Here is a 24,696-nt window from a genome sequence, read left to right on the forward strand (position 1 = left end):
TCTGCCAAAATATTGTGAGAAAATATTTTAGTCATCCTGATGGAACAATATCAAAAAATTGCTCTTCAAGAGCAACATTTACTAAATCAAATCCATCAACAGGAACAAAGACTAGCAGAACTTATTGAAGAAAATAATTCTTTGGAATCTGGTTATTTACATCAAAAAATTAAATATTTCAAAGAAGAAAGACCAATTTTATTACATAATCTTATGACAGAAATAGAATCAGAAACACTACAAAATTCACCATTTGCTAATTCTGATTTATTAATTGAATCAATTAATCAATATAATACTAAAAAAGAATTATTAGATATAGAAAATACACAACTTTCTGAATATGTTGATTCCCAGCGAAATGAATTATTATCTCTCCTCAAACAATTTCGAGAACCAGAACAACCGAAAATAATAATTAAACCACCAGACACAAGTTGTTCCACAGAAGTTGAGCAACTAGCACGTCAAATTGCTCAAGAAATTGACAAAGTCTCCGAGGATGATCTTGTTAAATATTTAGCACGAGGTCCATCTGATGGATCACAAGAAGTCACCATTGAAAAGGCCAAAGAGCTAGGACAACTAAATTACAGTCTCAAGTGCTCTAGTACAGCCACCAATCTCATGCAAACACTTATATCTCGAATCCAACAAATTGACATTCAAGTTCAAGATACCATTGATGAACAACATATGCAACTTTTAAACACCCTAGACAATGCCACCAATGTAATGAATGGTTTATTGCATGAAGATGAGTTTTCTGGCGCTGATTCCAACGAAGACAATTGGAAATATTTGGAATCACTCGAGGAAGACGTTAAGTTGATGCGAAAACGGCTTTTGGCAGCGGTTAGTGACGGTTCGAAGATTCAAATCCCATCAGAAATGGTCGATACAGAAAGAGAGAAATCTGTTTTAAATCATTGTTTAGAAGTACTTAAAGAATCGAATGCAAAAATGATTGAGCATTTACATAATTTAACTGAACAAGGAATTGTTGATTATCAAATACATAGCGAAGACGAAGTGAAACAAATAATTGCACAATATAATGAAATGAAGTTAAGGAGTGGTGAGTAATAATAAAGTTTATATATTTTTGTTTTCTTTACGAATTGTAATGCTAAAAAAGTTGCTGTAAATTTCGACTTTTTGAATATGATTTCAATCAAAACCGATCAAAAGTGTCACGGCCAATAAATTGGATTAATTAATAAATTACATTAAAATTATGTAAATTTACATTAAAATTCAATTTGTACTCCAAACGATCAAAACAAGGCAAAGAACCAATTGGTTATGATTTCTGTCCGTGCTTGGAGTGACACTCACATATATGATATAGCATTCAGATCTCGTTTTGAATCGAAAAAGTAGCGCTATAAAATTTTGGAAATGTAACAAAGAATAAATATAATTTTATTTGCGCAAATTTGATTTGACATAACGGTAGTTTATTATATTTTGGGATCAATTCCATAATTACTAAAATTTTGCATATTTAAATTCATTAAAAATTTCATACGAAAGACATTAAAATATAAATAAAAATGCAGCTTAATAAATTAATTTAATCAAAGGTCGTCAATTTCATTTACTTCTTCTACCGGCGCATCGTCCTTTTGATTCTTATTTCGGTAATAAATCCATCCGCCGACAGCAGCAGCCACAATAATAACCACAAGCGGAACTGTAACGCCCACAGCTATAGCAGTCGTATTACTATTGTCAGATTGGTCGTTATCATTACTATTAACTCTGGTACCAGAGTTATAATAAGGATAATCAGTGTTATAAGTCATTGTATTAGTTTTAACCAAATCTCCAATTATATTTGGACATTGATCAATTGAAACGCCCTTTGATACATTTTTATCACCGAATGTCTCACCAAAATATGAAGCGATTGTATTCACTTTTCTTAAAAAGGTTGAACCATAAAATGCATCATCGTGAACATTTGGACTAGAATTTCCTAAATAGTAAACGCACATTATATTTTCACAATTATAAAATGCATACTTTTCGATAAATCGAATTTCAGCATTAAGGATAACTGTTTCTAATTCATTACAATGTGAAAATGCATATGTTTCTAATGTTTCAATTGTGCTTGGAAGTGTTATATTTGTAAAAATACATGATTCAAATGCCTCACCACCAAATTTTAGCAATTTACCGAAATTAACTTCCTTTAAACTATTACAACCACAAAATGTACCATATAAAGATGTAACATTATCAGGTATTGTAACACTTGATAAAAGAATACATCCCAAAAATGCATAATCTCCAAGTGAATATAAATTTTTGCCAAATTTAACTGTTTCCAAGTTTTTACAATATTGGAATGCATTATCATAAACAGCATAAACTGTTTCCAAATTAAGATGAACAACTGCACAAGATGAAAATGCATAAATTGAAATAGTAGAAATGTTTCTTAAATTAATTGTAACCAATGAATAACAAGAATAAAATGAACTTTGACCAAGACCTTCACATGAAGCTGGAATATCAATACTCTTTAATGATCTACAATAAGCAAAAGCCTCATGACCAATTCTTTTAAGATTTTTTCCAAAATTAACTTCTATCATATTTCCATTATAACATACTTTTTCATTAATCTGAGTAACTTTATCACCAAATGTTAAATATAATAATCTAAATTTGGTAGATGAAAGTATTTCATTTTGTACAGAATATGATGGAGTAAGAATTGTTAAATTTGTTAAATTGTTACAGATAACATTATCATTATGAATTTTTACGACATTTTCTCCAATTACAAATGATTTTAATAATGGTAATTCCATCCTATCAATATTAGTAATTTTGTTTCCTAAAATTAAATGTATTATATTTTTTCCAACCATTTGAGCTAAGTTTCTTTGGTTTATGTGTGGACTCTTTAATGTAAGATTTTTAATGTTCGAAGAACTAAACACATAACTCAAGGAAGAATTTACATTTTCGCCAATGACAAGATTATGTAATGGACAATCAAAAAATGCGCCATATTCAATTGAATATACTGAATCTGGTATTATAAAAGATGTTAAATTTGAACATCCGGAAAATGCTTGAGAGCTAATTGATTGTATTTTATTTCCAAGTGTAACTGTATGTAATGAAGAACATTCTGAAAACAAACTTGAACCAATACTAGTTACTGAATCTGGAATATTGATGCTTGTTAGATTTGTACATTGATAAAATGCATAATTACCAATTGATGTTACACTGTTTCCAAATAATACTGTTTTCAGGTTTGAAAAATACATAAATCCTCCATCAATTGATCCCCCTCCAAGATAAACATATTCTAAAGATTTTTGGAAAGAACTAGTTATTTTAACATAATGCGAACTCAAATATGTTAAATTTCGAACATTATAACAACCAGAAAATGAATTTTTATCAATTTCTTTTACATTTTTGCCAATAATAATAGTTTCCAATGAAGAACAACCTGAAAACGCGGACACTTTAATTGTAGTAACTGAATCTGGGATTTTGATTACTTTTGTCATATTACAATCCATAAATGAGTAAGAACCAATTGTTTCTAATTTTTCTCCAAAGGGAATTGTTCTTAAAGCATGGCATTGTCTAAATGCACCATAATCAATCAAAATGATTGAATCAGGAAAATTGATGTTCATCAAACTTGTACACCCTTCAAATACATTTTCACTAAATATTCTTAATTTCCCTTCAATATTAACTGTTTTTAAATTATAACATCTTTTGAATGCTTCAGAACCAATTGAGATAACTGAATCTGGAATTGTGATACTTACTAAACTATTACACATGAAAAACGTAAGATTACCAATTGTTTTAACATTGTTACCAATTTTCACTGATTCTAATGAAGAACATTCATAAAATGTTTCAGGATGAATTGTGATAATCAAATCTGAAATGTTGAAATTTGTTAAAGCATTACATTTATAAAATGCACCTTTACCAATTGTTTCAACTTTGTTTCCAATACCAACAGTTTTTAAAGCAATACAAGAATAAAATGCCTCAGAACCAATTGTTTCAACTTTATTTCCAATACCAATTTCTTTTAAAGCAATACAAGAATAAAATGCCTCAGAACCAATTGTTTCTATATTTTGTCCATTTATAACTGTTTCTAATGAAGAACAAGAACTAAATGTAGATCCAATCGAAATAACTGAATCCGGAATTGTGATACTTACTAAATTATTACACTTGGAAAACGTAAGATTACCAATTGTTTTAACATTGTTACCAATTTTCACTGATTCTAATAAAGAACATTCATAAAATACTTTAGAACCAATTGAGATAACTGAATCCGGAATTGTGATACTTACTAAATTATTACATTTGGAAAACGTAAGATCACCAATTGTTTTAACATTGTTACCAATTTTCACTGATTTTAATGAAGAACATTCATAATATACTTCAGAACCAATTGAGATAACTGAATCTGGGATTGTGATATTTTCAAAACCACATTTACGAAAAGCTCCATCAGAAATTATTTTTAATTTTTTCCCAATGATAACTGTATCTAATATATAACAATAGCTAAATGAATAATCACCAATGAAAATAACTGAATCTGGAATTATAATACTCTTCAATTGTTTGCAATATGAAAATGCATAATTTCCAATACTTTCCAATATATCTCCAAAAATAAAAGCTTTTAATAAATAACAGTTTTCAAAAGCATAATTACCAATTGAAATTATTGAACTTAGATTTGGAATATTTTCTAGTTTTTCACACGAATAAAATGACGACCTACCAATCACCTCTACATTTTTTTCAAAGTTAATTGTTTTCAATGATAGGCAATCACAAAATGAACCATTATTAATTATTCTAAGTTGATTTCCAATATTAACTTCAATTAATCCATCACAACTTTGAAATACATAGGTACCAATTGAAATTACTGAATCTGGAATTTCAATTTTTTCTAATTTTTGACTAGAAGAAAATGCACGATCACCAATTGTTTTAAGTTTATTTCCAAATGTGATTGTATGAAGACGAGAATTTTCAAATGCACGTTCACCAATTGTCTCCACATTGTCTCCAAATGTAAGTGTTTGCAACAAATTACATCTACAAAATGCATATTTACCAATTGTTGTTACATTATTTCCAAATATAAATGTTCGTAATGAAGAACATAAATAAAATGCATAATTTCCAATTGATATCACTGAATCTGAAATTGTTATATTTATTATAACTTCACATGAATAAAATCCATAATCTGAAATCATTAAAATAGAATTTGAAATTTCAACTGTTTCATTTGGAATTCCTGCTGGATATAAAATAATTGATTTTTTATCTTTGCTATAAAGAATACCATCATCGTTACAATTAGAAAAGTTTTGATTCTTTTCAGATACGATTATTTTTTGAAGACTTGAGCAATAGAAAAATGCATCATGGCCAATTATTTCTACTTTTTCTCCTAAAGTAATATTTATCAATGAATAACATTCATAAAATACATTATAACCAATTGAAATTACTGAATCTGGAATTTCAATATATTCTAATTCAGAACAAGAATAAAATGTTTCATTAAGGATAGTTTTGAGTTTATTTCCAAATGTAATTGTTTGTAATTTACAGAAACTAAATGCGCTTTCGCCAATTACTTCCACATTTTTTCCAAGTGTAAGTGTTTTCAATGAAGAACATGAAGAAAATGCATATTTACCAATTGTCTTTACATTTTTTCCAAATATAAACGTTTCTAATGAAGAACACCAATAAAATGCATAATTTCCAATTGATATTACTGAATCTGAAATTGTTATACTTTTTATTTTTAGACATCCATCAAATGAATAATCCGAAATTATTATAATAGAATTTAAAAAATTAAAATTTTCACCTGGTTGTCCTGGTGGATAACGAATAAATGATTTTAAATCTTTGCTATAAAGAATACCATTATTATGAAAATTAGTAAAGTTTTGATTCTTTTCAGATACAATTATTTTTTGAAGACTTGAACAAGATATAAATGCATCATGGCCAATTATTTCTACTTTTTCTCCTATAGTAATATTTATCAATGCATAACATTGGCCAAATGCTTTATTTCCAATTGAAATTACTGAATCTGGAATTTCAATATATTCTAAATTATTACAATAATAGAAAGCTTCGTCACCAATTTTTTCTACTTCGTTTCCAATAATTGAAATTGTTTTAATATTCTTAAAATGGGAAAATTGTCTTTCCACAATTTCTTTAACTTTCCCTCCAATTGTCAGGTTAATAATATTATATTGAAATATAATAGCAAATTCATTCATAAATGGACTGTTAATTGAGAGATCACTACAACTACTATCATAAAATGAATTTTCTCCATATGACTTCACATTTTCACCAATTGATAATACTACTAAATTAGATAAACCAGAAAATGCATTATCTCCAATTGTCTCTATTTCGCCACTAATTATTAATGTTACTAAATTAGGACATTCAGAAAATACACCTTCTTCAATTGTTTTGATTTTTCCACCAATAAAAAGATAATTTAAAGTTGAAGAGAAATCACGAGAAAATGTCTTTTGATCTACAAATGGACTAAGCACTGTAAGATTTTGAACAGGGCTATCAATAAATACATCATTTCCTAATTCTACTTTTTCTCCAATATAAATTTTAGTAATTTTTGTACAATCACAATATGCATAGTCACCAATTTTTTGGAGATTTTTAAGATTGAGACTTGTTAATTTGTAACAATATTGAAATGCATTTTCACCGATTGAAGTGAGTGTATCAGGAAATATGATATCTTCTAGATATATACACCGGAAAAACGAATGACTTCCAATGCTTTCTATATTATTTCCAATATATATAGTGGTTAGAATACTACAATCATTAAATGAACTATTCCCTATTGAGATTGTTGAATCCGGTAAAAAAGCCTTTTGTACTTTATCACATTTAGCAAAAGCATATGGAGGAATTTGAGTTATACCTTCATTAACATAAATATATCTCGCATATTGTTTGTTCATATCGTCAAAATCATCTGGATCTTCAACTGTAAGTGTTTTTGTTGCTTCATCATAAATTTGATATCCAAAATGGAAAAGCAAAAACAAAAAGGAAATGATTCTCATAAAAAATGAAATTATTGCCAGGCTATATTTATTTGTGCCAGTTAAAATAGTCAAGATGGCAAACAAACTCCTACAATATTTCGAAAACCGCATAATGAATATTAATATAATTCTTTGATAATGCTACCATACATATATCATTTTATAGTTGAGAATATAATCTAATAATTAAATATATATCTCAGAAAATATCAATTTGATCTGTTCTGAATAAACAATATTGAATATTGAATACTCCTTGAAAAAAATTACCCGAAAACTCTTAAAATTTGATTACTTTTGAACGAAATTCAATGGTTTATCCTCAAGGTTTTCGGGTTCAGCAAGCTGGCTGAAAAATCAAAATAAAGCATTGAATTATAGTATTGGAAGCTGATTTTTTTATTCAATTTAGGAGGACCTGTTAGAGAGAAATATTAATATTCAACCTTTTGTTGAATAAAATTTATAGCTTGGCAGTATAATCCTTTTTTGCACGTTAAATGCCATTGGTTCGAATCCCGATATTGGAGAAAGTTTTTTCTGTTTTTTTTTCTTATTAATTTGTATTTCTAATCAATTTCTTACTAAAAAACTTATTTAGAAATACTTTTTATTCATTATGATATATGTAAAACATTGTTAATTATGTTAAATTGTAATTTAGTTTTATTTTATAATCCTAATAAAATATTCATATAAAATTTAGGGAAAAAAATCATAAAAAACATATATATTTATAATATTTACATATATTAATAAATATATTTTTATTTACTACAATTTTAAAATCTTTAATAATCCAATAAATCAATTTTAATATTTTATATCATTGTTGTAATCACTTTTTGAATGTAATTCAAATATTTGAGAAAATATTTTGTCGGTGAATGGGATTAAATTTTACAACGTTTGTGTTTTATTTATGATATATACAGATTTTTGGATTGATTTCTGAAACAAGCCCACAAATTAAAACATTTTTTTTTTGTCAAATGAAAGCTTCATTTTTATAATCCAAATGAAAAGCATTTATAATTTTCTATTTTATTAAATAAATAACATATGTTTATATCGGAGCCGTTTTTGAAAAAGATCTCAATGTTTTCATATGTTTTGGCTTCCTTAACTGTTTGTTCCGCTCAAATCGCTCCAGCTCTCCATGCCAATGAAGTTGAAGTGTTTTCATCTCTTCTTGTTGCGCAGCAATGACTTTGTTCCTTTGTCGAGTGAGTGCATCATTTCTTTCTCTCATGCGACGTTTTTGTTCAAGTTCTTCAAGTAAAGAAGCATTTGACTTTGTGCTAAGTTGAGGATTTTTGATGCTTCGAAGAGTTATCGTGGCCGATGAAGAACGATTCTTTTTGGCTATTGAAGAATTTTTCTTGAGTTCTGAATTTTGACGTGACCGAAGGTCATCAAGCTCACTATTCCGTATCTCTATAAGTCGTTCCTTCTCAAGGTTGTAGAAATATTCCGATGTTTGTGAATCATACTGATCTAGAAATTCCCTAGATTTTATTTTGGATGTCATTAACATAGGAGGAGTGCATGGCTGATACTCATTGTTTTCTAATGGAATTGCTGATAAATGGAGAGATTTGATTAAATTCGAGATATTATTTGCAAGCGTTATCTTACCAGAAAATGTTGCCTCCTTTTTCATTGCAGAAAGAGGTGAGAGTAATAAAGGGTGTATTGTAATAGGAACATCTGTAATTGTTAAAGATCCAGTAACTAACTCGGATGCAATTTGACGAGGCTTTTTATCTGTAAAATAGGATTTGGAGGCAACAATGTTTGTGCTTTCCATTAAATGAATGAGAATTCCTCTGGAAAAAAAGATAAGCACTTTTTGAAAATAACGAACACTTTTCAATTTTGAATAACAGACGTTTAAAAATGGATCAAATGATTTTTTAATCAAACATTTCTACATATGTAATCACATGACGAACACATAAATAATTCACGTAATGGAGAGACTTGCTAGCTGGAGTGATATTGATTCAGATGAAAGCTTCACAATTTCCCTATGTTACCCAGTTCCATGTTCATTATTTTAATTACGACTTAAAAAGAAATCATTTTTAAGACTTTAAATTTAAATTTAATCAATGCAATAAAAGAATATGTTTTTCATTTTCCATCTTTAGAAAATTGAATTTGTGAAAAAATTCAGAATAGAACCACTGTATGTACATATTGTACGAATTGATTCATACCATCTTTAATTAAGTATTTTGGAAACTTGTCATCAACATTTCGCCAACGTCATAATCATCATAAAGTATTCAAATAAAGAATTTTTACATGCAAAATGAACACACTTAGTCAATTCAAAAATGGATAAAGAACAGCAAGAGCTAAAAGAACAACAAGAAGAAGAGGAACAAAAAAAAGAAAAAGAGCTCGACCTTGATTCATTAATGAAAAGAGCAAAAGAAGGGAATATCCCAACTATCGAAGAAATTTATTTACTCAATGAACAGGCCATGAAACTTTTCCGAACTTATCCCAACGTTGTTCAAGTCACAGCACCTGTTACTCTTTGTGGTGACATTCATGGTCAATTTGATGATCTTCTCGAATTATTCAACATAGGTGGTGAAGTTCCATTTACTTCATATGTATTTATGGGTGATTATGTTGACCGAGGATTAAAATCCATTGAAACTATTGTATATTTATTTGCACTCAAACTCAAATATCCAAGTTACATCACTCTTCTTCGTGGCAATCATGAAAGCTTAGGCACTTCTTATCACTTTGGCTTTCGTGACGAGATCATGAAACGATATGGAGATGAAAGTGTTTGGCGTGTTTTCCTCCGTACGTTTAACACACTCCCTCTTGCTGCTCTTATTAGCGAGAAGATCCTCTGCGTTCATGGAGGACTTAGCCCCAACATCAAAGAAATTAAAGACATCAATTCGCTCGACCGTTTTGTCGAGATCCCCCGCGAGGGCCCCATGTGTGACCTAACGTGGGGTGACCCGTCAAACATTGAAGGTTTTCAGCCATCTGTTCGAGATGCCGGATATATGTTTGGCGCAGACGTGACACGTGCATGGAATGAGAAAAATGGTTTGTTGTTCACTGCACGTGCTCATCAATTGGTATCTTCTGGAATAGAGTTTGGTCATGATGGACAAATAGTTACTATATTTAGTGCACCAGATTATTGTATGAGATGCGGAAATAAGGCAGGAATTATGGAAATAGATGAAAACTTAAATCGAAGAGAAATTCGTTTTGGTACAACAAGACTTAAAAATGGAAATGATGAGATCCCAGAATATTTCAGTGTTAAAGCCAACTGATTTATCTTTTGTCTAAAACAAATGTTGTAATATTTTTATAAAATATTTACGAAAATCAGTAAAAATCACTTTCGGTAATTAAAAAGTTTTTACAGATTTCGTGTATTATTTAAAAAAAAATTTAATGAAGTGTTCTTTCTATTTATATTTTACATTAATAAGCTTCAATCTAAAGCAACAAAGAAGTAAATAATATTATTCAATTTTGATGAAACAAAAGCAGGAAACCGTTTATACACCGATACAATTAACGTTCGTCAATGATGGAATTAATAAATGTTAAAAAAGCAACTTTTACTGCTTAACGGAAGCGGTGGAGCTTCATTGTGTTGCGGATCTTCCAGTCAGCATCACGGGATGGTCTCATCTTACGGTAACCCTTTCCCTTGCCCATTAAAGCGCGATGACGGCGTCCAGCAGATGTGAGTGCACGGCATTCACGGTGTGTGTGCTTGGAGCTAACGATCCAGTTGATCTTTGGATCGTGTTGGATAGCTGGGTGCATTGGATCTACAAAGATGCATTCGTAATACTTGAAAACACCATCTTCATTGACCCAGTAAGAATTGAGGAGACGGAGGGATGGGAGAGCCTTTCCTGCCTTCATTTCGGCCATGTTTTGAAGGTTAACCTTTGGTGTTAACTTGTAGATATGATGGGTACGGTTCTTACCATAAATCCTATTCTTCTTAGCAACTCTCCTGCGGCCACCCTTTCTGATGCGTTGGCGATAGATAACATATCCTTGCTTAGCCTTGTAACCCATACGATGAGCCTTATCTGGACGTGTTGGTTGTGTAAGACGAACAAGTCCTGGGAGTTGGCGGTATTCCCAGCAGCGGAGACGAAGGATGAAACGCATGACATCACTTTGTTTCTTTGTCCATAATGCGCGGAGATACGAGTAGGCACCCATGTTCCAAAAGGACGACCAATTGGCGGTTATTAACACAATATTTGAATGCCATGTTTCAGAACTTTATTTCAGAATAAATTCACAGTATATGTTAATTATTTCACAATATTGAAGTCCTTTCAAATGAAAAAAGGAAATGTGGAACGACCAAAAGTCGAAACATCAGATACTATTTTTTCTAAAGTAAGTGTTTTATGCCACAAAAAAATAACATCTGTTTCTGAAGCTTTAACAGCTTTATCAAGAGAAATGACGAAAGCAAATGTTTTTCCATCAAAAACAATAAATTTAGCAGCTAAAATCGCATATAAAGAAACAGAAGAATCTCTTGCATGGGTTGAAGGCATTGTTACTCTTCTATTAAATTCAGCATCAAATCAAGAAGATTGGTTTTCAAAGCCACGAGCTGCTCTTTTTCTTTTTGGTTTAAATATTGGAAATGGCACAAATAAAGAAATTCAAATTAGAATAATAGGTGATTATGTTCTAACAAATTTCATTCCTCAAAATGAAAGTCAACTTATAGATCATTTGAAAATAGCTAATGTCTTTACACAGCAAGTTAATTTTAACAAAGATTTTTTCCCTTATGGATCGTTATTTATTTTCAAAAAAGTTATTTTTGAAAAAGAATCTTTTCCATTTCAAATACCACAGAAGTATATATCATCCTCAGTGAAGCTCCTTGAAACTCTTATTACATTTCCTACAGTCAGAATTGTTTCACCAGAAATTGTTCATGGAAATGTTGGACATCCACAAATCCAAAACCTTATATATAATGCTAAAATTTATGAACAGAGACGTATCGAGGAGTATAGGACACAGCGCATATACCCACCAATGATACAAATGATCGAACCACAAATTTCGAAGATCTTCAAAAAGAAATCTGAGGATGACAGACTTAAACAAGAGCTTAAGAAGGAGCGTTCGAAGACGAAGAAAGAGCTCAGACGTACTCGCGAGTTCGCACGCGAAGAAAAGGAGAAAGAGAAAGTACAGAAGAAACGACAGAAAGAAAAGGAAAGAAGAAAGGTATGGGCCATGCTCGAAGCGGGAAGAACAGACGACCTTAATATGGCAGCTATGCCTGCTCATGAAGATGAAGAAGATCAAAATGAAAATGAAGATGTTGATGAATCATCTGAAGAATAAATAAAAATTAGATAAAGATAAAGGATATGTAGCATTTGGTTATTTAAAAAGAATTGTTTTAAAACAATTTGGGCAAAAATCTAAAATTTGATTTAAATCCCGACATCTGATGTAAAATATTCAAATTTGTATCGTTTCTTCATGACCAAATCTTTGCAAAATCATGAGTCAAATAAATATAGATGTTCAAAATATTGACGCTCTTGCTGCACAAAATCCTGCACAAGCAAATGAGCAACTATATAATTTGTTAGAAAATCCAGATTCTTTAGCCTATGTACCTGTTATTTTTCAAATAGCACAACAACCAATTGTTCTTTTCACAGGCATAAAAATTTTAGAAAAGCACATTGAATCCAATTGGTCTGCTTTTTCTAGCGAAGAAAAATATGAATATCGAGAATTTGTGTTGGGTCTCTTAAATCGTACCCTCCCAAATGAGATCTATAGCATTGCTAAAAGAGTCCTTGCCCTTATTGCTATACATCAATATCCAGAAGAATGGGAAAATTATCTTGATGACATCATGGTCAATTCCCCTGATTATCAACAATTCACTGAATTTTTACTATGTCTAAAAAGTTCCAATTCATCAATTCTTTCACCAGAACGTGCAGCTTTTATTAATCAAAGAATCAAAGAACGTGCAGGTCCATTTCTTTACTCAATAATACAAAATCTCAATGATCATTATGCTGTCCAATGTCTTGAAAAGTTTAATCACTATGTTACATGGGAAGAACTTCAAAAATGTGAACCAGCAAATCTTTTAAACATCAATCAAGAAGAATGTTTTGAAGGTTTTTGTGCTCTTTTTTCCATTGAAGGCCTTCCCGCTGATGTTATTCAAGCATTTTTCCGCACCTTAGCCAACATCAATGTTACAAATCCCAAAATCTATTTACATATTTTACCCGTTTTGCAACAACATATTAATGTTTTAGAGACCATTGAACTTCTTCCCGTTCTTAATTCTGTTCATGAGAAATTATTATTTATTGATTTTATTGATGTCATTGATTATTGGGAATGGTTTGTCTTATCTATCTACGACGAATTCCAAAAGACTGGTGGTGTCTCACAACGATTTACGAGTCATTTTGGAACACTTTCATCGTTGCGGGATAAAGTGATACGAAATATGATACAACCGCCGGACTTTGTAATACCGGAAATTTTTGATTCACCAGAGAAGGATCAAAGTCAACAAAACATGTTCAACCAATTACGGTCAATTTTAATCTGTTTTATGGGTATGACATCGTCAGATGTTCATAGTAATATCACAAGCATATTAAATGAATTACATGTAAACTTTGAAGAGAACAAATTCTTATCCATTATTTGGACTCTTGGATGTATATCAGGTTCAACCAAATCTATTTTAGAATCAATATTTGTAATTGATTCGATGAAATTCATTTTGGATTGTTTTAAAGTCCCGAACATTAATAAGCCAATTATTGCATCATCATTTTTATATCTTGCAGGAGTATATTCTAAATCACAAAAACTTACTTCGCAATTTGTCGAAGTATCTATAAATTTATCGATTCAAGCATTAACAAGTTCGAAGACACAAAAGATTGCGGCGAACACTTTATTAAACTTAACTAAATATTCGATATCAATGATAAATCGAATACCAAATGATATTTTAAGTTTATTAATGACTGCCAATTTACCATCGGATATCTTTTTGATGTTTTGTGAATCCGTTGGAAGGATATTTAATAAGCATCATGAATTCCAAACATTATTAAATGCATATTACCAACGATGGAACAATTCATTAAATCAACAATTTTCATTTGAAGTTGCACATGAACATTGTATCTTAATGAATGGATTTGTTGGGTTATCACATGTAAATCCATTATCCATTGAAGGTTTAATTAAAGAATGTCGGCCACAATTTATCCAAATCACTAAGCAATATGGCGAAGGAGTTATGTCTTTATATAATGAATTTGCCGAAAATTCTATCACACGAGATGACATGCGATTAATGATCGGATTTCTTAAAGCTGAAATCTTATTATTTAAAGAAATCGTATTTTATGATTGTGGAGATATATTATCATTATATGGAATATTTCCACCGATTTTACGTATTCCTGAATCATTACTTTTAGCAGAAGCGTTATTAAAGTCTGAATTACCACCTGAGATAGTAAAAGGTTTACATGAAACTGTTATAGTACCAACAGAAGAAATGGTTTCACAAGAACATAATTTATTTGTAGAACATAGTGAATTACTACCGAGAACATTGTTAGCAATGATACGAAGTTATTTCGAATTTGTTACACCGGATGACATTAATTTTTTGATTAATTCATTACAATATGATAATCAAATTTGCGTATTGGGAATATTAAAAGCAATTGAAGTGTCTGTGGAAAAAGCAGATTTGAAATTCATCGATGAAAATAGAGATAATTTCTTTAGGTCGTTTTTGGGTGATATTATGTATAACGTTATGATGGTGATCTCTGATCCTTCACATTCATTTTGTTGCGCGGAAGCAATACAATTGTTACGTAACTTGATTATATTCATTGTGACCGGTCGAGTAAGATGTCAACTGTTTGAAAAAATTGATAACATCGAAGGAATGGTAAGATACTTGACCGAGAGAATCATGCAAAGTTATCCATCTGTTTTACCAACAGAAATGATTACGCTCTTGCAAATAATGTTCCAAAATGTCCAAAACGAAAATAGTTTCGAAGAATACGTGGCAATGTTCATAGCAAGAACAAGACAAACAACACAAGTGGAATCTTTGATGCATTTGAAGTATCAGAAAATGAAACAATCTGTGCCTGAATTAATGTACTGAGATAATGTAATTTGAATTAATAAATTTTTTTAGATATTTTGGTTTTAAGAGTTCGAATTATTCTGATAATATTTAAAACGTTTTTTGTTTTTTAAACAAAGGTAAAAATTAAAATCAAAACAAAAATATACAATCAAAGTGAATTGATGAAACATTTGAAGTATACTTGAATGCGAAAGGATAATATTCTAATCAAAATTTATCTTAAAATACTAATTCGACATTTACAGAAACCTTAATAAAAGTTATGTTGAACTCACAACTAATGTCTTTATGAAATATAATAAAGAAGGTGTTAATCCAAATCAAATTGTAAAAATACTTCAAAATAAAAATTATCACATAAAATGATTTTGCTTTTCATCAATGATCATTCACTTTATGAAAGATCAAATCCATTAACAAAGAAACGTTGCATCAAATATTATTCAGAAAATTTTATATTAATTAAATGCACGAAATATTTACTCCGTTAAAATTAATAACAGAGGCAATTATACAACTGCATGTGGAAATTTAATAAATATTGCATTTCAACGAAATCATTTATCAGATTAAGAAGCATATGAAACAGCAATCGAATTGAATCATTAATTTTTTAACACTGTAAATCATCGTTCAAACGGTCGCTATTCGTGAAAAACTGTTTTGAATGGATTTTTGATTTTTGTCTATCCAATTCAAATTTGAGAGTTAAGAGGTTAACCTCACAACGAAATATGTCGTTCTGGGAAATATTTATACTTTTATTCTTCTTCACTAATTTCACAAAGCAAACTTCGTTCATGAAAAGTAGTGGAACTCTACACGTGTCTGAAGAAAATTATGACTTTTCAAGTTTTAAAGAAATTACTAAATATCTTGTTGTTGATCAAAAAATAGAACCCAAAGCATTTTCTCATTGGGACTCATTACAAAAAGTATATATTGGTGCATCTGTCAACTCAATTGGTGAATATGCATTTTCTAATTGCATGAACTTGCAAAGTGTAATCATTGAAAAAAATGTTGTTTCAATTGGGGATTATGCATTTTCATCATGCATGAATTTAATAAAGGTACAGATCAAAGGTAAAGTGCAAAACATGGGATTTAACGTATTTTCTGACTGTTCAAAACTTAAACCCAATATCAAACCAAATGTAATTAATGCCGTAAGCTATATAAATTCGCATACTTTATCGTATACTCAAGTAAACACAGAAGTTGTTGCCAGTACATTAGTTGCATCTCCAAGTTATATTGAAAGTAACACAGAGTCAGTTTCGCAAACACTTTCGGAAACAAATTCTTTAACTGTATCAAATATAAATAGTAATGTTCAATCACAGTCATATTCACAAACCCAAGTTCCAGCCGATAGTGTAACACACAGCAAAACTTCAACATTATCAAACTCTTTTTATTACTATGATTCATATGTTTTATCAGAATCACCAACAGATACAAGTTCATTAATAGTATCACCATCAACTGTTTCATCACAATCTCCAACACTTTCATACTCTATTACATTATCTCCTACAGAAACACCTTCGATTTCACCTACATTATCACCTACATATAGTAGTACATATATAAATACATACCAAAACTCACCAACGAAATCCCCTTCACCTACTATATCCATCTCATTAGTTTCTTCATACTATTCGTTATATGTAGCTTCTATAACATATTCAAAAACTCTTTCTCCTACTATTGTGTATGTTAGTAACCCCGTAACCATATCCGTGAATTCAAATACAATGTCACTATCAAAAACATCATCATACTCAAATTCTCTTAAATCAACGTCAACATATGTACCTTCTACCACATGGGTATCTTCCCAAACATGGTCAGATACATTAATTATCGAATATGAAGATTCAGGTTACATAACACAAAGCCTCACATATACATATACAAAAGGTGTAAACTCTCCAGTTTATGCATATGTTTATACAGTAACTCAAGTAATTAAAATTGCTTATGGATCATATGTAACTTCATATACATCGTCCAACTCAAATACTTTTTCACTTTCTCCAACAATAACGAATACACCAACGTTAGTTGCTTCATCAATATATGTTGCATCAACAACAAAATCACCATCAATTTCAACCACTATTAAACCAGTTTCTTCAAGTGTATCTTCAATAGTTACTATTGACACAAGTTCATTATCATATGTTGCAACTAAATCGAATGTTAATGTAGTTTCTTATGTAAATGTAGATTCAAGTACATTAAAATTATCAACAACATTAACAAAAGTAGATTCAGTTACACATTCACAAACACAAATTTCATCTTTTACATTAACATCTTCATCAACATTAGTTCAATCAACAACATATGTTCCATCACAAATTTTTGTTGATGTACAAGTATCATCAAATACACTTACAAAAGTACAATCATTAACTACAGAGTCTTCACTAACAAAAGTATCATCACAATCATTTACACAATCAATATCAACTGTAAGTTCGGATACAATAACTTTATCTGATACAATTTCACAAACAAGTTCACAAACAGCATCAACAACATTATCAATAATAATTTCAGATATAATTGTAAATTCATTAGTACCATCAAATACATATGTCGAATCAAATTCAATTATATAACAAAATTCTCTTATCTTATCAGAGATATTTACACTTACACAAATCGAAACTTATGTTGAAGAAGAAAATACTATGACGTATACAAATACATATGTTATATCATACACAAATACATATACAAATACAGGTACATATACAATATTTACTTCGATTACATTTACTAAATCATATAATTCATATGTATCTAACTCATATGTACTTTCCTTCATAAACTCAACGTATCAACATATTATAACAGAAGTTATTTATTATGATTATACTGTAATTAAATATACATCAAAGTTTTATTATTATTATCCAAATTATCAAATTTCTCATGATGGTGATACAGATAATAATAATAATAAACTTAGTATCGAAATTATTGCTGGAATTGCAGCGGCTGCTGTAGTTGTTGTCATTATTATAATTGTTGTTATTGTCGTTGTTGTTAGAAGAAGGAAGAATTTATCTAATTCAAATATGAGCGAAATGAGCAATAATAATAAAGATCAAGAAAATATTTACGCTGGAGTACAAATGTATAAGAACGTTGATGAAGATCCATTCGCTGCAGATTTCAAAGATCAAAAATTCGAAGTATTGTTTTACCCATAAAATGTATTTATTTTGATAAATACTTAGAATAAAAATAATATTTAGGAACTTCTTATCTTTTTTTTTTTTAATTTTAATTAATGAATGTTTCCATTATCAAACTTACAACAGACAAAAGCTGATAAATATTTTTAATAATTCGTTCACTATTAGTGAATAACTTTGTTTTTGTAATTTTAATTTAATTTACATGTAAGACGATACAAAAGTGACACAATTGGCAAAATGAAAAATCATAATAATCAGGCTATTTACTCTGAGAAGTCATCGCCTTTTCCTTGCTTCTTTGCAGCATCCTTGGCCCTCATTCTCCTCTTACGACCAGCCTTTTCGGTTGTCATAACAGAATTATCGGCGTAACGGATGTTACGTTCGGATTCCTTCCAGACAAGGAATTGTGGTTGGTTGACGAGTTGGTTTTCAACAGCGATGTGGCGATGGTTGATAAGCGTACGTGCGTGATGAATTGATTTAGCAAGTGCAGCTTTGTGAACTTGGGTTTGAAGACGACGATCCAAAAGATCATTTGGTGTAAGTGAAAGTACATAATCGAGCTTTTGCTTTGTTTCATCGAGAACACCGAGACGTGTAAGACGACGAAGAAGAGCAGCACCTTCGAAGATGCGCTTTGTGTCGTTTTCTGGAAGCATAAGAAGATTACGGGCAGCCTTACGGATCTTGGCAAGTGTGTAATTTACCCTCCAAAGTTCGCGCTTGTTTTTAAGACCGTATTCACCGACAACCTTAAGTTCACGGTGAATACGTTCTTTTTCGTATGGACGCATTGGTTTCTTGAAAGTACGGCCGAAGTTGTGGCTCGTCATTGCAAAGGACGGCCAAACCGCTCAAATTAACTATGTTTGTTAGAATTAGTATTGAATAATTTACAAAACCGTTTAAATAAATTGCAATTTTTAAAAATGTTAATTTCATTTTGATGAAAATTCAACAGTAATAAGCTTATTGTCTTTTATGTACTAAAAGGATATTTCGTTTTTATGATGATATCGTTAATGATAAACACATTGAAAAAATAATTATTAAACAATAAAAAGCACTTTCGGAAAAATCGAAGATAGAGAATGTATACGTTTTTATTAAAATAATATGACTTAAAAAAGCTCATAAATATTTATTCAACTTTGAGTTTTTTGATTTCTTGTTCTGATTTTGGCAAAATAAAGGCTTTTGATATTGTCAACATGAAATCAATGAATGTTAAAAATGCGGATGTTATTGATGAATAAGCTAAGCAAAAAGAAACTTTTAACAATAAGCATAATACTGTTGCTGGTGCAAGTGTCCTTAATGCACTAACTGTAAATCCTTTTGAAATTGCTTTGATAAAAATAATTAGTATGATAAACAATGAAACATAAAATAATATGGTCGGAGCAGCAATTGAAAATAAGAATCCTTGTGTGAAATGTGGCTGCTTCTTTGTTGACACTACAAAGAAAAATGAATCTGCTACAAATCCAATAAACAAAATCACAAAATAAATGAAATTAGATGAATTGGTATCACTAATTTTGTTATAAACAATTGCAGCTAATATAAATGATGCAATTGTTACTACTAAGGATACATATACCCAAATGCATCCGAAATCAACATAATCGTCAAGATCAATCATTTTGCTTATCTGGCCGTATAGTTATAAACGTTCCCATATAAAGTATTTAATTTTGAAAGCAACTTCATAAAAAAAATACACAATGATGAAGTTTACATATAAATTTCATCTTTCATCAATAAATAATCTCCTGCTTATCATTCGAAATAGGTATATTTTCACTTTAATTTTTGTAACAATTTAAACTTTTATTTCAGAAAAAAAAGTTTTTATAAAAAACTATAATTGTTGTCAGTTGAAAATTCTTCCTGCAATCGGAATCATTTTCATATGGAAAAAGACGATGAAAATAATATACTTTTTATTCCACCAAACTCATTAAATAATTACAATTCAAATATTCGTGTTGCAATCATTCCATCTTCAGTAGTAGTTATTACAAAAAAAGCATTTTTTGGTTGCAAAAATCTTGAAATAGTTTTAGTTCCAAAAACAATTGTAAAAATAGAAGAATGCGCTTTTAAAGGATGTATTAAATTAACTAATATAAATCTTCACTATGGGATTAAGTACATTGATATTTCAGCATTTTATAATTGTGAAAGTTTAAAGAAAATTCATATTCCGAATAGTGTTACATATATTGGAAATTCTGCATTTTATAATTGTACAAGTTTAAGAACATTTAAGTTTCCTTTATTCATTACTCAGATATGTAGTCATGTTCTATTTAATTGTTTTAACTTGATAAGTGTTTACATTCCGCCTTATGTTACACAAATTAATGATTATGCTTTCAAAAACTGTAAACATCTTTTGAAAATAATAATTCCTTCAAGTGTTTTTAGAATTGGGAAATTTGCTTTTTATGATTGCGAAAATCTGAAAATTGTTATTTTGTTATCAGATCCAGAAAGCACGGAAAATTATCCTTTAAAGAAAAGCACAAGTTATAGCTCATCTCATAAAAAATACACAATGATTGATAGTGCTGCTTTTTATTATTGTACAAGCCTTAAAAAAATTAATATTCCTTCAAGGGTTTCACAAATTGGAAACTCTGTTTTTTCTGGATGTACAAGCTTAGAAACAATTAATATTTCATCAAATATAACAAGAATTGGTGATTCAGCTTTTTCTTTATGTTCTAATTTAAAACATGTACATATTCCAAATAGTGTCAATGAAATTGGAAAGTATGCATTTTATAATTGCACTACTTTAAATGTAATTAACATTCCATCAACTGTAAAAATCATTGGTAAATGTGCTTTTGATAAAGATCTCAAAATATATCAACAAAATGAAACTTAAAAAACACAGCAATTCTCTAGTACATTTAATAAAAACAACACAATTTGATTTACTTAAATACTTTTTTGTAATTATTTCGTCTCCTTTTAGGACAGAAAAAAAATTCGATTTATACGATAAAAAATTGACAATTCAATATAAACTATTGAAATAATTCTATTTATCGTACGATAAAAAGGCGGTATGGTCCGGAATGGTCTGTTTTTTCTGAGCATTTTTTGGGTATTTCAATCAAACCGTAACCACTTTCAATTAAATGAATAGTTTATTCATTGAAATAACTTTCTTTTACTCATAAGAATTCGTTTTGTGGAACGTTTAAATCACCAAGTCATCTTCTCTTTCACACTTTTCTCTTTGGCTGGCTTCTCGTTTGCTTGGTCTTTGAGTTTTGCCTTGTTTTCGAAGGTAATATTTTCAGGAACGTCATTCTGCCAAGCAATTGGCAAAGGTTCTGAAGAAATTACATTTGCGTGTGTTAAGTCATTATCTTCTGCTTGCAAAAATTGATAGTTGTCGGAATCCGAGTATGAAGAATTTGAATCTGATTTCTTGAACTCACTTTCCTTACTATTATTTGTTTTCATATCCAACACACGAGCAGCTTCTCTTGCAATGGATTCTGTTTCGGGAGAAGAGTCCTTTGAACCATTCAATTTACTAACCACTTTACATTCAATCACATCACCCTTTTGGACACCTTGACTTTGAAGACTCACTGAAGGCTTTAAGACTTCACCATTATGAAAGAGTACAATTTTTTCATTTGAAAAACAAGAGAACTGCAATAGCTTGGAAAGCTCATCAGCTGTTGAGGATCCATGTGTAACTACGGGAAGCACAGCGCCAGGGAGCCATTGTATCTTGATTTTCAACTCATCGTTCATTCTTCTTTCCCAACAGGATTCTGGATTTATCAAATCAAAAAGTTCTATCGAAAATTCAGTTAATTACTTTTTCAAAATGGATATTCTTTGAAACCGTTGTTATAATCCGGTAAAACAACAGTTTCCCATGAATACTTTGTATGGTCAATATTGAATTTTCAAGTGTGTGAGCGAATTTTGAACGAATTAACCAAAACAAAACGGTTATTTCTCAAGGCCAAGCAGAATAACCATAATATTGAAAAAGTTGTTTTCGAACAAAAATATCGGCACTTTTATCATTGGCGAAAAACCGGAAATTTTTGGTAACCTTTTTTCTTTCACAAAAAATGGAAATCGATAATTTAGGGTGCTCCGTTTTGTTTTGACTTTTCGTGTGAAAATGTCATTTTAACCCGAATTTTGAATACTCCTGCCATTGGTTGACTTGATTTTATTTGCCTTCAAAAAAATGAAATGAAAATTTGCAATCAAATTCATACTTGGTTTTAATTTATTCGTTAATAATTTGTGTAAATCCATAAACTTAAAAGGGTGTATTTACAAGATCTAGAAATCGTGATTTTATTAAATAAAGATATTCCAAAAACAATTTTATGTAGCATGTTCCCACTTCATGTGTTTGTAAAAAACTGTATATTAGTTGTTCCATCTACTTTAAATTTTTGGGTAAATTAATTTAATAAACAAAATCATGGTATTTAAAAGTGGACAATAACACCTAAATATAATAATAACTTCTTACAGAAAGGTTCATAAGAACATTTAAGCCTTTCCGGTGTTGAATTTTTAGATAAAAAAGTTCATACATTAATGTATATAAGGTTTTTCGGGGGTTTTCATTAGCATCGTATCAACGTATGCGCTGCCGTCATTGCTTTTAAAAAAATAATAAAAGATCCAGAGGTTTTGTGAGAATTGTGGCCGAGCGAACGATGAAAAATATTTGAACACATGATGATATGTATCGTAGGGGTTATGATTTAAAAATTAATCGTTTTCTTTTTGAAATATCTTTTATCGTTCTCTTGTGACAAGTTGTATTCGAACAAACCTCACAAAATTTCTGAGACTGCGACCACTTCACTTTCTAATGCTTTCGACATCAGTTCGAAATCTCCACAAACCACTTCTCTTCGTTGATGAGAATACACGTGTTGTTGTCCAAGGTATTGGCAACCAAGGTCAATTTCATTCTCGCTTAATGCGTGAATATGGCACAAAAGTTGTCGCAGGCGTTCATCCAAAGAAAGCTGGCCAAATCATTGCTGGCATGCCTGTTTTTGCCTCAGTCAAAGAAGCTGTTGACAAAACAGATGCTAATGCATCCCTTATCTTTGTTCCTGCTTCTGGTGCTGCAGCAGCAATGATTGAAGCTGCAAACGCAGGTGTTGGCCTTGTTGTTTGCATTACAGAGCATATCCCACAACATGATATGATCAAAGTCAAGAAGGTTCTCAAAGAAAAAGGAGTCGAACTTATTGGCCCAAATTGTCCAGGTATCATTCAGCCACGCACACATTGCAAGATGGGTATCATTCCAACAAATATCCATACTCCAGGTAAAATAGGAATTGTATCTCGTTCTGGTACACTCACATATGAAGCCTCATATGCAACTACATTAGCTGGCCTTGGTCAATCCACAGTCGTAGGAATCGGTGGAGATCCATTTGCAGGACAATTACATACTGATGTCATAAAGAGGTTTGCTGAAGACCCACACACAGAAGGAATTATTCTCATTGGTGAAATTGGCGGTCAATCCGAAGAAGATGCTGCTGATTGGATTGCAAAGAATCATCTCACCAAAGAAAAGCCAGTCGTCAGCTTCATCGCTGGCGCAACAGCACCACCAGGAAAGCGTATGGGCCACGCTGGAGCAATCATTTCTGGTGGAAAGGGTACTGCAGAAGGAAAATACGCTGCACTTCAAGCTGCTGGTGTTCGCATTTCTCGTCATCCAGGAAATCTCGGCAAGTTCATCTTTGAGGAAATGCAAAAGATGGGCCGCATCTAAGTAAACGACCGGTAATGGATTTTGTCTTTCAAAACTGATTGAAAGTATTTTTTTTTTCAAGAAATTACTGCATAGTTTGTTGCTGCACTAGCAAGATGAGAAAAAATGAAAAGAAGAATTCTGAATTTTGTTATCGGATATTTCTATTTTGCGTATTTCTGTGCTTATTTGGTCGGATAATTTATAAAAAACAAATTCGTTTTTACTTATTTCTAAATGATCATAGCTACAATTGGTAAAGCAGAAATTGCAACTTTTCCTAATGTCTTGAAGAACTTTCCTACGCCC

At 30.5% G+C, this 24,696-nt stretch overlaps 11 protein-coding genes across 11 annotated transcripts; 6 read left to right on the forward strand and 5 right to left on the reverse strand.

The window, feature by feature from the left end:
• Positions 1 to 39: 39 nt before the first annotated feature.
• On the forward strand, positions 40 to 1,086 carry GO595_002046 (uncharacterized protein; the record flags this gene model as incomplete). The annotated part of the gene is made up of 1 exon (XM_067914912.1): positions 40 to 1,086. The coding sequence occupies one exon, from the start codon at positions 40 to 42 to the stop codon at positions 1,084 to 1,086; it is 1,047 nt and encodes a 348-aa protein (XP_067777732.1).
• Positions 1,087 to 1,580: 494 nt separating this feature from the next.
• GO595_002047 (leucine-rich repeat domain-containing protein) lies at positions 1,581 to 2,606 on the reverse strand (the record flags this gene model as incomplete). Its single annotated transcript, XM_067914914.1, has 1 exon — positions 1,581 to 2,606. The coding sequence occupies one exon, from the start codon at positions 2,604 to 2,606 to the stop codon at positions 1,581 to 1,583; it is 1,026 nt and encodes a 341-aa protein (XP_067777733.1).
• A 5,614-nt stretch (positions 2,607 to 8,220) lies between these two features.
• GO595_002048 (uncharacterized protein) lies at positions 8,221 to 8,964 on the reverse strand (the record flags this gene model as incomplete). Its single annotated transcript, XM_067914915.1, has 1 exon — positions 8,221 to 8,964. One exon carries the CDS (start codon positions 8,962 to 8,964, stop codon positions 8,221 to 8,223), a length of 744 nt encoding a protein of 247 aa, XP_067777734.1.
• Positions 8,965 to 9,496: 532 nt separating this feature from the next.
• Positions 9,497 to 10,474, forward strand: GO595_002049 (Metallo-dependent phosphatase-like protein; the record flags this gene model as incomplete). Its single annotated transcript, XM_067914916.1, has 1 exon — positions 9,497 to 10,474. One exon carries the CDS (start codon positions 9,497 to 9,499, stop codon positions 10,472 to 10,474), a length of 978 nt encoding a protein of 325 aa, XP_067777735.1.
• Positions 10,475 to 10,775: 301 nt separating this feature from the next.
• GO595_002050 (60S ribosomal protein L15-2) lies at positions 10,776 to 11,390 on the reverse strand (the record flags this gene model as incomplete). Its single annotated transcript, XM_067914917.1, has 1 exon — positions 10,776 to 11,390. The coding sequence occupies one exon, from the start codon at positions 11,388 to 11,390 to the stop codon at positions 10,776 to 10,778; it is 615 nt and encodes a 204-aa protein (XP_067777736.1).
• A 123-nt stretch (positions 11,391 to 11,513) lies between these two features.
• On the forward strand, positions 11,514 to 12,548 carry GO595_002051 (uncharacterized protein; the record flags this gene model as incomplete). Its single annotated transcript, XM_067914918.1, has 1 exon — positions 11,514 to 12,548. The coding sequence occupies one exon, from the start codon at positions 11,514 to 11,516 to the stop codon at positions 12,546 to 12,548; it is 1,035 nt and encodes a 344-aa protein (XP_067777737.1).
• Positions 12,549 to 12,711: 163 nt separating this feature from the next.
• Positions 12,712 to 15,393, forward strand: GO595_002052 (exportin-1; the record flags this gene model as incomplete). The annotated part of the gene is made up of 1 exon (XM_067914919.1): positions 12,712 to 15,393. One exon carries the CDS (start codon positions 12,712 to 12,714, stop codon positions 15,391 to 15,393), a length of 2,682 nt encoding a protein of 893 aa, XP_067777738.1.
• Positions 15,394 to 16,178: 785 nt separating this feature from the next.
• Positions 16,179 to 18,014, forward strand: GO595_002053 (uncharacterized protein; the record flags this gene model as incomplete). The annotated part of the gene is made up of 1 exon (XM_067914920.1): positions 16,179 to 18,014. The coding sequence occupies one exon, from the start codon at positions 16,179 to 16,181 to the stop codon at positions 18,012 to 18,014; it is 1,836 nt and encodes a 611-aa protein (XP_067777739.1).
• An 848-nt stretch (positions 18,015 to 18,862) lies between these two features.
• Positions 18,863 to 19,435, reverse strand: GO595_002054 (40S ribosomal protein S9-1; the record flags this gene model as incomplete). Its single annotated transcript, XM_067914921.1, has 1 exon — positions 18,863 to 19,435. One exon carries the CDS (start codon positions 19,433 to 19,435, stop codon positions 18,863 to 18,865), a length of 573 nt encoding a protein of 190 aa, XP_067777740.1.
• Positions 19,436 to 21,824: 2,389 nt separating this feature from the next.
• GO595_002055 (uncharacterized protein) lies at positions 21,825 to 22,388 on the reverse strand (the record flags this gene model as incomplete). The annotated part of the gene is made up of 1 exon (XM_067914922.1): positions 21,825 to 22,388. The coding sequence occupies one exon, from the start codon at positions 22,386 to 22,388 to the stop codon at positions 21,825 to 21,827; it is 564 nt and encodes a 187-aa protein (XP_067777741.1).
• A 1,093-nt stretch (positions 22,389 to 23,481) lies between these two features.
• Positions 23,482 to 24,408, forward strand: GO595_002056 (adhesin protein AP33-1; the record flags this gene model as incomplete). The annotated part of the gene is made up of 1 exon (XM_067914923.1): positions 23,482 to 24,408. One exon carries the CDS (start codon positions 23,482 to 23,484, stop codon positions 24,406 to 24,408), a length of 927 nt encoding a protein of 308 aa, XP_067777742.1.
• Positions 24,409 to 24,696: the final 288 nt, after the last annotated feature.

The sequence above is a fragment of the Histomonas meleagridis genome (assembly GCF_020186115.1).
Source record: "Histomonas meleagridis strain 2922-C6/04-10x chromosome Unknown contig_16, whole genome shotgun sequence".
NCBI lineage: Eukaryota > Parabasalia > Tritrichomonadida > Dientamoebidae > Histomonas > Histomonas meleagridis.